Source organism: Chiloscyllium plagiosum, unplaced genomic scaffold, assembly GCF_037043375.1.
Source record: "Chiloscyllium plagiosum isolate Xiang-an unplaced genomic scaffold, Cpla_swu_hap1 HiC_scaffold_6, whole genome shotgun sequence".
Classification (NCBI taxonomy): Eukaryota; Metazoa; Chordata; class Chondrichthyes; order Orectolobiformes; family Hemiscylliidae; genus Chiloscyllium; species Chiloscyllium plagiosum.
The window spans coordinates 20,920,050-20,933,008 of NW_028270144.1; the positions used below are offsets into that span (position 1 = coordinate 20,920,050).

A 12,959-nucleotide genomic window follows, 5' to 3' on the forward strand; every position below is an offset into this window, starting at 1 on the left:
CGGTGGAGTGGGAGGGGGAGTTGAAATGCTGTGCTACAGGGTGGTTGGGTTGGTTCGTCCGGGTGGCCCAGAGGTGCTCTCTGAATCGCTCCGCAAGTAGGCGGCCTGTCTCCCCAATATAGAGGAGGCCACACCGGCTGCAGAGGATGCAGTAGATGATGTGGGTGGAGGTGCAGGTGAATCTGTGGCGGATATGGAAGTTTCCTTTGGGGCCTTGGAGAGAAGTGAGGGGGGAGGTGTGGGTGCAAGTGTTGCACCTCCTGCGGTTGCAAGGGAAGGTGCCGGGAGTGGAGGTTGGGTCGGTGGGGGGTGTGGATCTGACAAGGGAGTCGCGGAGGGAGTGGTCTCTACGGAAAGCTGATAGGGGAGGGGAGGGAAATATATCCTTGGTGCTGGGGTCTGTTTGGAGGTGGCGGAAGTGACGGCGGATGATGCGCTGTACATGGAGATTGGTGGGGTGGTAGGTGAGGACCAGTGGGGTTCTGTCCTGGTGGCGGTTGGAGGGGCGGGGCTCAAGGGCGGAGGAGCGGGAAGTGGAGGAGATGCGGTGGAGGGCACCGTCGACCACGTCGGGGGGGAAATTGCAGTCCTTGAAGAAGGAGGCCATCTGTGTTGTACGTATTTTGAACTGGTCCTCCTGGGAGCAGATGCGGCGGAGACGAAGGAATTGGGAGAATGGGATGGCGTTTTTACAGGGGGCAGGATGGGAGGAGGTGTAGTCCAGGTAGCTGTGGGAGTCGGTTGGTTTGTAGTAGATGTCCGTGTTGATTCGGTCGCCTGAGATAGAAACAGAAAGGTCTCGGAAGGGGAGGGAGGAGTCCGAGACTGTCCAGGTGAATTTGAGGTTGGGGTGGAAGGTGTTAGTGTAGTGGATGAACTGTTCAACCTCCTCGTGGGAGCACGAGGTAGCGCCGATACAGTCATCAATGTAGCGAAGGAAAAGATGGGGGGTGGGGCCAGTGTAGTAATAGGTCAGGGAGGAGAAGGTGGAGTGGATAGGTGGAAAAGGAGCTAGGCAGGTTGGACAAGTCCGGACAAATCAAGGGGACAGTGCGGAGCTGGAAGTTTGTAACTAGGATGAGGTGGGGGAAGGGGAAATGAGGAAGCTGTTGAAGTAGCTTCAGGGCAGAGGAAATGACCTGGGAGTTGCAGTGGGAGAGGGACTCCCTGAGATTTCTCCCCACCCCCCACCCTCCTCTAGCTTATCTCTCCACGCTTCAGGCTCTCTGCCTTTATTCCTGAAGGGCTTTTGCCCGAAACGTCGATTTTGCTGCTCGTCGGATGCTGCCTGAATTGCTGTGCTCTTCCAGCACCACTGATCCAGAATCTGGTTTCCAGCATCTGCAGTCATTGTTTTTACCTCGTTGATTTTAACCCTACTGCGAATCCTCTTGCAAGGATGCCTGCCTTGAAGAAGTTTTCCTCCTCTCTCTACAAGAATCTCAGGGATTCCCTCTCCCACTGCAACTCCCAGGTCATTTCCTCTGCCCTGAAGCTACTTCAACAGCTTCCTCATTTCCCCTTCCCCCACCTCATCCTAGTTTCAAACTTCCAGCCCGCACTGTCCCCTTGATTTGTCCGGACTTGTCCGACCTGCTTCGCTCCTTTTCCACCTATCCACTCCACCCTCTCCTCCCTGACCTATCACCTTCATCTCCTCCCCCACTCACCTATTGTACTCTATGCTACTTTCTCCCCAACCCCACCCTCCTCCAGCTTATCTCTCCATGCTTCAGGATCTCTGCCTTTATTCCTGAAGGGCTTTTGCGTGAAACGTCGATTTTGCTGCTTGTCGGATGCTGCCTGAATTGCTGTGCTCTTCCAGCACCACTGATCCAGAATCTGGTTTCCAGCATCTGCAGTCATTGTTTTTACCCAGATGCAGTTGAGGGCCAGTCAACCACAGTGGGTGGGAAACCATAGTCACGGAAGAAGGATGCCACGTCATCCGAATGTAGGTGAAGGAACTGGGAGAATGGGATGGAGTCCTGCAAAGACTCCATTGTTCTTAGCCCACCCACCTTCCCCATCTTTTCTTGTCTCTGTACTTGTTTAAAATCTGTTACATCTCTTAACTTTGAGCTCTGACAAAAAGTCCCTGGACCTTTACAGTTTTCTCCCACAGATGCACTGCTGAGTTTCACCAGCAATTTCTGTTTGTGTTTTGGATTTCCAGCACTCACTGTTCTGGATTTCATTTACATTTTCCAGTTATGAAAACTCATTGCCTCCGCTTCCTTTTCCACAGTTGCCACCTGACCTGGAGAGCATTTCTAGCATTTAACTACTGCGTGAAAGCTCTTTTTATTTTAAACCCAGCTTACTTTAGAACTTCAATTACAATGGGTATTACCTAGCAATAAAGAACCATTGAAATTCAAAAGTATCGCCAACAACCTTAATGTCTAAACAAATCCAGTCAAAGGAAACAAACAGTAAAAGACTACTTGTACTACTATTTACAGCTACGCTGGAGCTATTTTTTACTTTATTTATCTCATTATCACACCTTGGTGCAAAGCAATTATCAATTTGGTCACTGAATCTCTCTTATCCTCCATCCCATCACAAATCGTATCCTAGCTTTGTACTTAGTTTAAAAACTGTTAATCTCCAAATCCCCATTGTTCTGGTAGAAGATCAATCCAAAACTTAAGGGCTCAATTTTAACTACCTAAATAAGTTTTCAAAACAAAAAAGTGAGTTAGATTCAGTCTCTTTCCACTCATCCTGTCTGATCACTGACAATTTTCAGAATTTTCCACTTTTAATCTTTTAAGAAAAAGCTTTGGCTAAGCATCTTTCAAAAAAATACTAAGTTAGCATTAACTTGGACAAATTGATAGAATGGGGCAATACATGGCAAATGAAGTACAATATAGATAAATGCGAGGTTACCCACTTTGGAAGCAAAAACAGGAAGGCAGACTATTTTATCTGAATGGTGAAAGATTGGGAAAATTGGATGTGCAAAAAGATCAGAGTTTCCTTACACACTAGTCACTGAAAGTAAGCATGCAGGTGCAGCGAAGGCGGCAAATGTTACGTTGGCCTTCATAGAGAGGATCAGAACACAGGAGCAGTGATGTCTTGCTGCAATGTACAAGACCTTGGTGAGATGGCACCTGTAGTAGTAGGTGTAGTTATGGTTTTGTTATCTGAAGAATGATGTTCTGGCTACGGAGGGAGTGCAATGAGGTTTTACCAGACTGATTCCTGGCATGGCAGGACTGACGTATGAAGAGTAATTGGATTGGTTAGGTCTAAATTCACTGGAGTTTAGAAGAATGAGGGGGAGCAATCTCATAGAAACCTATAAAGTTCTAACATAACGAGACAGAGTAAATGCAGGATGCTCCTGATGACTGGGGAATCCAGAACCACTCTAAAGCTTACAGGGTAGGCCATTTAGGACGGAGATGAGAGTGGAGCATCTGTGGAATTCTCTGCCACAGAAAGTGGTTGAGGCCAAAACACTGAATGCTTTCAAAAAGTAGTTCGATATTGTTTTGGGACTAAAGAGAACGAGGCGAAAGCAAGAACAAGGGCACAGAGTTACATGATCAGCCAAGATTGTACTGAATGGTCAAAGTTGAAAATCACACAGTACCAGGATATAGTTCAATAGGTACAAGCTTTTGGAGCGCTGCTCCTTCGTCAGATAGCTGGTGGTCCCATTAACTACCTGGAGGAAGAGTAAGTGCTCTGAAAGCTTGTACTTCCAAATAAACCTGTTGAACTATAACCTGGGTGCTGTGTGATTTCCAACTTTGTCTACCCCAGTCCAACAGCAGCTCCTCTACATCATGAATGGTGGAACAGGTCTGAAGGGCTACATGTTTCTATGTAGTTGGCATTATTCTAGAATATACGCAAAAAATCTGCTTGTGTACAAATGGATTAAGAATTCAGAAATAACACAATTTTTTTTCCCAAATATTTCTTTATTTTCCCCTCAATGGTCATAAAACAAATAGATGTATTTTCAAAAAACATAAGTGAATCTCATTCAATATATGACATAACTGAAGCATAAACACGACAATCTGGCAGTATTACAGTGAAAGTTCAGTCAGAATGGTACACCTGGGAAGTGGACAAATTGTATACAGACAAATAATTTCATTGCAAAGTGACAGATCACCAAAGCCGATGGCACGAGTATCACTAACTGTGCTCCATATATGCCCGTGTGTTCGTGGACTGCAACCTGTGAGTGGAGCTATTACATTCTTCAACCGTTAAGATTCACCAAACATCACCATGGCTAGAGAAGTTATTTGGCTGGAGTTATTAGTATACAGTCCAAACTGGTTTTGTGAAATATTAATAAGAATGCTTTCCAGGCATTCGCCAGAAGAGCTTGACTGATTATTTCCAACCTAACACACTATGGATCATTTTAATGATCAGTGAAATGAACATAGAAATCACATTGCATTGACTACAAACATCCATGACTCTTTAGTATGGCATTAGATAATTCTTGACATTACAATCCAGTAAATTGCAAATAAGGTAGAGTTAAAAGGGGACACAAATTGCTTTTTGTTTGGCTAAGAATGTTCTGTTTTGGGGTGGGATGCTGTTTGACTGTCAAGCTTTTATGATATGGTTTGAATATTTTACCTTTGCTCAAAACTACAAGCATGAGAGATTAAATATTGTTAGTACACCCCCAAAAGAGGCTTGAAAGTTCATTTCTGAACAAAAATTGCAGCATACAATTTTTACATATAGCTTTTAAAAATACAGTTTAAGTGTTAACTGCGAAGTATTCCAATAGGAAATATATTATATTTCAGTAAACAGTTACAATTCACACACAACTGCCCCTCTCATGAGAACGCTTTGAACGGAGTATTTAGTTTTTATTTAAAAACCTCTGCTGCTCATTTTACAATATAAAGACAGCTTTATTACATATTTACTATGTACATAAGTGCAACAAGATATGTTATCCATATTTGTACATCACCAGGATCAAATATTTTAGCTGCATGCTAACTCTGAGACAGTCATAACACTTCAGAAACAACAAACCCTTTTGTTTGAGAACACTAAAGCAAAATGTTCCTTGGATGCACCTTTTTGAAAATATTCAAACAGTATCAATATTTTACCATCTGACAGTACACAGATGACACAAAGTCAATATCTGCAGGTCAAATGGCCCACTTTGTCAGTTGGGAAACTGATGTAAAAACATACAATTTCATCTATTCTTAAAACCAAAACAACCATAATGTTACATATAATTCATGCTTTTATTGTGACATATAATTATTTCAAGTTAAGTTCAACTTATACAATGTAAAATTCTAATTAGGCAATAAAATTTGTTGAGGTGGAGTATGAAGCCTCACAAAAAAACTAAGTGCGCTGGGTAAGTGCTGTGGCCAAAAAGTGAGGCATTTTCACCATAGTGCAACAAGCTTTTAAGCCTGGTACACTATTTCATAGCAGAAATTATTGCTATTACATCATAACTTTGATGAAAAGTACTGCGTTGTTGCACAACAGATAAAAACATAATATCGTTGAATAATGAGTATGCTTGGAAAATAGAAACAGAGCTTTAAAAACAAACACAAATCCGAGAAATTTATTATGATGTATTAGCTATTGAATTAATCACAATGGGCATTTGCATTGGCATTTGAAAGTATCATTGTGATATGATTTCTGATATGATGTATCTTCTCACTGTATAACCATAATTTCAGTTGACTTGTGTTAGTTGAACTCCATGTGTGTCTAAGTAAGGATTAAAAATGACTACTAACCCTCAGTAAGAAAAAAGTTTAACAAACGAAGAAAAACAATACTACACATTATCTTTAAGACCAATTCTATTATAAAATCATAAACATACCTTATCAGAAAACCAATCTTATAAAAAGATAAACCTATTATGAAAATGGTAAATACTTTCAACACAATAAAGATTTTGTTCAAGCTACTAACTAATTTCTAATCATTATGCTGGATGGATCTAGCTAAAATGTTGATTAAGTCTTGAAACAATAATTCTTTAAATACAAGGTACAATTAAAAAATATAAAAAGTTTTTATTTTTGTATCTGCTGCATGCTGACTTTATTGTGGTTACTGATTGCTATCCTGGCACTAAAATCAACACAATGACAGAATTCAAATGTTATACTACAGTCTTCATGTATTTTCTGTGTTTAATTTTTAGACATTACAAACTAATTTTGTTGAACAATGCTCTATTGTATCTGATGCCTCTTCTAAACTTTATATTAGAGTCACTATTGGATTTTGTGACTTGTAAAATGAAGACAATAAATTTGGTAAGATTTACAGTCTTAGGATTATAATTTGGCTTAAAGAAAAAAATAAAATTACCAACCCCCGCTTTTGCACTGTTGCCAGTAAAACGAGAATAGTGAAATTAGGGTGCAATTTTATTTGGGAAGAGCCTTTTTGTTAGAAAAAGAATATTTCTTTTTAAAAAAGCTAATTTTTCCTCTCAACCTATACTCCAACTAGATTTTCATCAAATTTTGCCAGCTAAATTGTCTGCTTTACTAATGTGAAAAAACACACAAAATACAGTTTTGGTACAACTTACACTTCGCACATACTTGTGAATAATTGTCCCACTTTCTTTAGGCACTGTTACATATATCATGTTCTAGATTATAAATGAATTTATAATATGGTGCACCTTTCAGAGTCAGAAGAATCTTTTTTAACACAGTGGATATCTTGAACAAGCACAACTATAGCTGCAATAAAACAGACAAGCTTTGTCTCTGCAAGTAATCCTGTCTGACTCTGTAGCTAGCCACATTCTCTGCAATTCCACATTTCTAGTCTGCTTTCAAAAGGATCAGTGTCGAGGTCTTGATTTCAGAGTTTTTCATCATATTTGGAAATAAGTTGCCTCGACAAACTAAAGGATCCTCCATCTTTTGTTGCCAATGTAAGACCTAACGACTCAAACTTACTGTATTGCATTGAGAAGGACATCCTTTCATGTTTTGCTTGTTAGGCAACAAAGGCATAAACAATCTAAAGACAACAAACCTTGATAAGTTAAATTACTTCTGTGCAATGTTTCAGATTACTATGAAGTTTATACCCAGTGTGTTCATTTAAAAATATTGTAGTTTTATTAAAAGTCACTACTCACGTTTGTTCTGTTAAAAAAAACCGTTGATCATTATTGATCAAATATTTTTTTCCAGTGATTGATTAGGTTACTACTGAAAAATTAAAAACCCATTTTGTACACTAATTTTCAAAATGGGTTTCTGTTTTCTGTGGAGTATTATTTTCTGCAAATGTCTGTGAGGATTCTTCCAACCCTGTAGGTGCTGTCTTTTTTGTATACAATGATCTCATAACAGATTAACAATATAACCATATCACACTCTTTATAGAATGTAATGGCAAAACATCTCCACAAAATGAGACATCAGAAAGTAAATATACTATTCTCTTTGATTGTAACATTTGTCATAGTGCTAGGGTTATTTACAGGATATATGAATATTAAATATGTGTCTGAACACATCTACATCCATAAATTTATGATGCATTTCCTGTCATGATTTTGTAGTCTTGCTTAATCTAAATAGATTTTCTCTTAATTTGGTTAGCATGCTGGCTGTGGTAAGCCTAATATAGATGCAGGTGGGGAGGGAAGAGGATAGTATTTACAATAAGCCTGTTCATGAGTTTCCATAGAGATGTCTTGGGAATTCATTTGCTTCTGGTTCACTATTTCAGTATGACCTGAGAGATATTTAAAAGAAAAATAATTTAGCAAGGTTTAACATCATGTAACGGTGAAGTCATTGCAAATATTTGCAAACAGCCTTTAAAGAAAATAAATAGTCTTGATCACTTCAAATAAACATGCAGGTTGCTATGGAAACCACACAGGAAAATATTTTTATGCAATGCTTGCCTATCACCAGAAATTTAGAAACTACCAAATATTAACATTGTACAAAACTGCAATCTCATATTCCAACTAGAGAACTGTGAATGCACCGATTCAAATGCTCAACTAGGACTAAACAATTTTGACAGGTCCACAAATGAAGATATGTTCTGTTGTATCATACCAGGGCAAATTTAATAATGCAGATTTAGCACAGCAAGTAAATGAGGAACGTTATATGCTTTCAGAGTGTTTCAGCTAATTCAAATGTCCAGTATGCTGAATTCTGAAACCTAACTACACTAGGTTTTCATTAGGTCATCTTAGTTGACTTGCATGGACACCAATGAAGATGATTGAGTCTTCAATAAACTAATAAAGTCAAAAAAAGCAGACAAGTCTGACAAGTATATGCTACTCTCCCCGTATCAAAACTTATTAAGTTTAGAAACACTACATCCTGTAGGGTTTCCCTCCTTTCCTTCTCCTCTAACCAAAGTAAAGAGGCATGGGGAGAAAGGTGGAAGAGAGATGTGCTACTGAAACATTTGTTGGTAGTGGAGCCAGTAGTCCAGGACTGGAGCTAAGTGGGTTAGAATGGACTGCAGCCACGGAAGGCAGGACATTGAGGGGGGGAAACTGAATAGTGATGTCCAAGAGGACTGTGATTTGATTGGCTAATAAGGAGTCTGCTAAATTTGAAATTTTTTAAGAGTGGCACAGTGGCTAGCACTGCTGCTCAAAGCGCCACAGACCCAGGTTCAATTCCAGCCTCGGGCAACTGTCTGTGTGGAGGTTGTACATTCTCCCAGTGTCTGTGTGGGTTTCCTCTAGGTGCTCCGGTTTCTTCCCACAATCCAAAGATGTGCAGATCAGGTGAATTGTCTATGCTAAATTGCCCATAGTGTTCAGGAATGTGTAGGTTAGGTGCATTAGTCAGGGGTAAATATAAGGTAGGGGAATGGGTCTGGGTAGGTTACTCTTCAGAGGGTCAGTGTGGACTTGTTGGACCGAAGGGTCTGTTTCCACACTGTAGGGATTCTATTCTATAAAGTATCGCTGCAAATTGGGAGTGGGCAAGAGTCAAAGAACCTCAAGTTCATACACGTTGTAGGAATGTAACCATTGATGTTGTACAGTTTCGCAGTGCGATTTGGTTAACTACCTCCCATGTGTTCAACTAGAATCACTCCATCTGTGCAAGAGCTAGTCTGTACCATTATATAGATTTGACTGTTAATAATCTAAGAATTGTTATGACCGGTCTACCCCTTCAGGTTCTGTTCCTGAGTCAGACTGGCTATCAAGAATTAATAACAACTTATCTTGGTTTAAAATAAAACCTCATCCAGTCCAAACATTGTTGAGCAACAGGTATGCTTACATCCTGAATGGATGGTCAACAAATACCTGACAAAAGGTGCAGGCTTCTGTTAGATGGACACAAAGTATCCATGTAAAATTATGACCATCCACTTAGACTTGTATTCTCTCCAGTATAGAAGATTAATAGCCAACCTAATTTTGGGATTTAATATGATCAGTAGATCTTATCAGGTTGACAGAGAAAAATGATTTCTTCCAGTGGGGGAGTCCAAAACCAGGGAGCAGAACACTGACATTAGAGCCAAGGTGTTCGGAGATTTTGTCAAGAAGCACTACTTCACAAAAAAGTGGAAATTTGAAAATTTATCCCCAAAAAAGCTGCTGAGGCTGGAAATCAATTGAAAATTGAAGGTGCAATTGATTAGATTTGGGTTGTTAATGAAGTAAATATGGAAGAAAAAAGCTAATGTTAGTAATGGAGATCACAAAAATATTGGACTGTCATAAAAACCCAACATTTTACTTTAAGGAAGGCTGACTGGTGTCTTTCGCCTTACTGCAAACCCAGGACAATGTGACTGACCCCTAATAGACTACAATGCACACTGCAACAGCTGAAGAAAGCATAATCTCCTCAAGGGCAATTAGGGAAATGCAATAAAATCCCACCTGCTCCACAGGTGTGTAACAACATCAGAGCAAGTTGCTTAAAAAACATAACAAAAACTGGCTTCGTCAGTGATACCATCATCCTAAGAATATATTTTTTAAAATATTTCAATTAACAGCCTGAAGATGGTTCTGCAAGTTGCAAGAAAAAGAGTGCAATACTTGGAGCACCCATTGTCAATTCACTGCTCCCGATGGCAAATGAAAATCCAACTCTTGAAGGGAGTTTGCAATTATATCAGTGATAGATAATATTACATTAGTTCTTTCACAGAAAGTAACGAAACTTGATTGTACTTCTGACTTTTCAAGATAAATACAAAATTCCAAATCCAGCGTACAGATTCCAGGCAATTTCCTATCCTCAGGACTTGGTCAAACCCTCTCAAAGTTCTGACTTCTTCCTGAACTTTTATTTTAGAATGAGAGTTCAATAGCCAGGAAGGCACAATTTTAAAAGCCCTACAAAAATTGATGTAAGCTATGTGTTAACATACAACTTTGGACAACATAGCTGATTTCCTGGTCTGCACACTCCTCACAAGAGCATCCAGTCTGTTTCGCATTACACTGCAGTTGAGACATGTGGTATGACAGCTAAAGAATACCTTTAAAAGGCACTGAATTTTTAAAACTGATTTCACTCAGATTGCCCCTGTAAATAGCAATTATTATTATGCTCAGGAATACCATGTATACACCTACTCATAAGGTAATCCCTAGCGGAAATTCCAGAGATAGGTCAGTGATACTTCAAACAAATAAAGATTTACTTTTAAGCAGCTTTTGAAAACTTTGCATGATTATTCAAATCATAGCTTCCTCGATAAAAACTGGGTTATTATATCATTCCTTTCTGTTCATTTTGATTTGACGACAGAAGGGCTCCGTCTAACTTGCTGGGTTGGACAGAAACTCAGTATAATAGAAAGAATATGCATTCCTGTGTTGTTCATGTCCTGACGGGCCTTTTCATAGCCAATGAAGCACCGTTTATGCAGCTCATGTTTTTAAGTAGGTACACATGGCAGGGAATTTACATACAGCAAGGTAGCGTGAACAAGATCAATAATCATTTCATGTGTCTCGCTCCGTGGTGTCGATAATTGATACATTTAGGTCAGGACATTACAGCTCTTGCAAGATTTTATGAATGCCCTTACAGACTTGTTGGAGAGAGGCAAGGCATAGTGTCAAGGCACAAAAACAAGCTGGTGGAGAAACTCAGCAGGTCTGGCAGCATCAGTGGAGAGAAAGCAGAGTTAATGTTGAATCCAGTGACCTTCTTCATAAATTTAAGGTGAAGATAGATAACTGAAGTTGAAACATTAACTCTACCCCACTCCATAGATGCTGCTAGACCTGCTGAGTTTTTCCAGCAATGTCTGCTTTTGTTTCAGATTTTCAGCATCCACAGTCGTTTATTATAATGTCATGGCACTTGTCTGAAGGAACCCCTTCAACGATAACTGACAATGGGACTCTTCTGACCATAATGGATGAGATACAAAGATAAAACAGTTTTCAATCATTTGCAGATATTTCATAAGCCCGCATAGAAGAATGCATACGTCTATGTTTGCTTCTTTTTAATATCAACAGTTTCAGATCAGTGAAAATAAAAATCAGGTGTTCAGGAAGAGTATCAGCAAGAAGTATGATTAGATTAGATTTCCTCCAGTGTAGAAACAGGCCCTTCAGCCCAACAAGTCCACACCGACCCTCTGAAAAGAAACCCAACCCCTATATTTACCCCTGACTAATACACCTAACACTACAGGCAATTTAGTGTGGCCAATTCACCTAACCTGCATACCTTTGGGCTGTGGGAGGAAACCGGAGCACCCAGAGGAAACCCACGCAGACACAGTGAACGTGCAAACTCCACACAGACAGTTGCCTGAGGCAGGAATTGACCTGGATCCCGAGCGGTGTGAGGCAGCAGTGCTAACCACTGAGCCCACGGTGTTTATGTTTATTTCATAATTCTGATTTAATGTTAATTCATTTTCCAAAGAATGCAATTTCAGGCCAAATGTCATAATCTGATGTGCTTTTAATTGCAAAATGTACTTTTTTAAAAAATGTGGAGTAAAATAAAATATACTCTATGAGCAACATTACCAAGATTTGTTCTTTCTTTTCATTTTATTTAAAAAAGGTATCCATTTTTGTCAGTATAGGCACTATATCTTGCAGCATGTTTGACTTAAGTGCTCATATAATTATTTATTTATTAATTAATGCTGCAGCACAACATTCAGCTTTGTGCCAGCAACAGAAGCACCTCAGCATAAAATGTGTTTATTCTGAGGTGAAAAGCTGATAAAATGTTGCTGGGTAAAAAAATAGTCACCAAATGGAGACACAGAATAGCAATGCATGTACAACTGTCTTGTGTAAGTGAGGAACTGTAAGCCATAAATATCACTAGATAAATCAATGGGACTTAAAAAGGTGATAAATACCCTGGACCAGAAGATCCAAATCAATGTGTTCATAGAGGTGGTTATAGAGATGTTAGATGCATGGGCGGTCATTGTTCCAACTGCTAGAGACACTCTGAAATGATTCTTGCAGTTTAGAAGTTGGCCATGTAACACCACTGTTTAAGAAAGAAAAAGGATAGAAAAAAAAAAGGGTTCTGTAGATGAGTTAGCTCAATATCAGCTGCAGAGGAGTGCAAGAATCCATAATAAAGGATGCAATGACAGGATGCTGAGAAAATAACTGCAGGATTAGGCAGAGTCAAAATGGCTTTATGAAAGGGAAATTACAGTTGACAAACTTGTTGGGAACATTTTTTGAGGATATAACAGAGTATTGAGAAGATCTGGCACAGTGCTGCACAAAAGGTTGATAAACAAAATTGGAACACATGGGATGAGGCATTGATTGGGAACTGGTTAATGGAATGAAAACAGTATAAATAAATGGGTCATTTTCAGCTTGGCAGCCTATGACTATTGGGTCAGTGCCTGGGCCCAGCTGTTCAAAATCTACATCAGTCATTGGATGTGGGGATTAAACACAAAATTTCCATGTT

General features: G+C 39.5%; 1 protein-coding gene across 8 annotated transcripts in view; it reads right to left on the bottom strand.

The window, feature by feature from the left end:
- Positions 1-3,923: 3,923 nt before the first annotated feature.
- The window catches only part of mbnl2 (muscleblind-like splicing regulator 2), a 131,416-nt gene continuing 122,380 nt past the window's right edge, over positions 3,924-12,959 (bottom strand). For all 8 annotated transcript variants that reach the window (XM_043691341.2, XM_043691338.2, XM_043691334.2 and 5 more), the window contains one exon: positions 3,924-7,767. In XM_043691341.2, the coding sequence (XP_043547276.1) occupies positions 7,628-7,767 (140 nt within the window). In that variant the 3' untranslated portion in view covers positions 3,924-7,627. The remainder of the gene's footprint in view (positions 7,768-12,959) is intronic.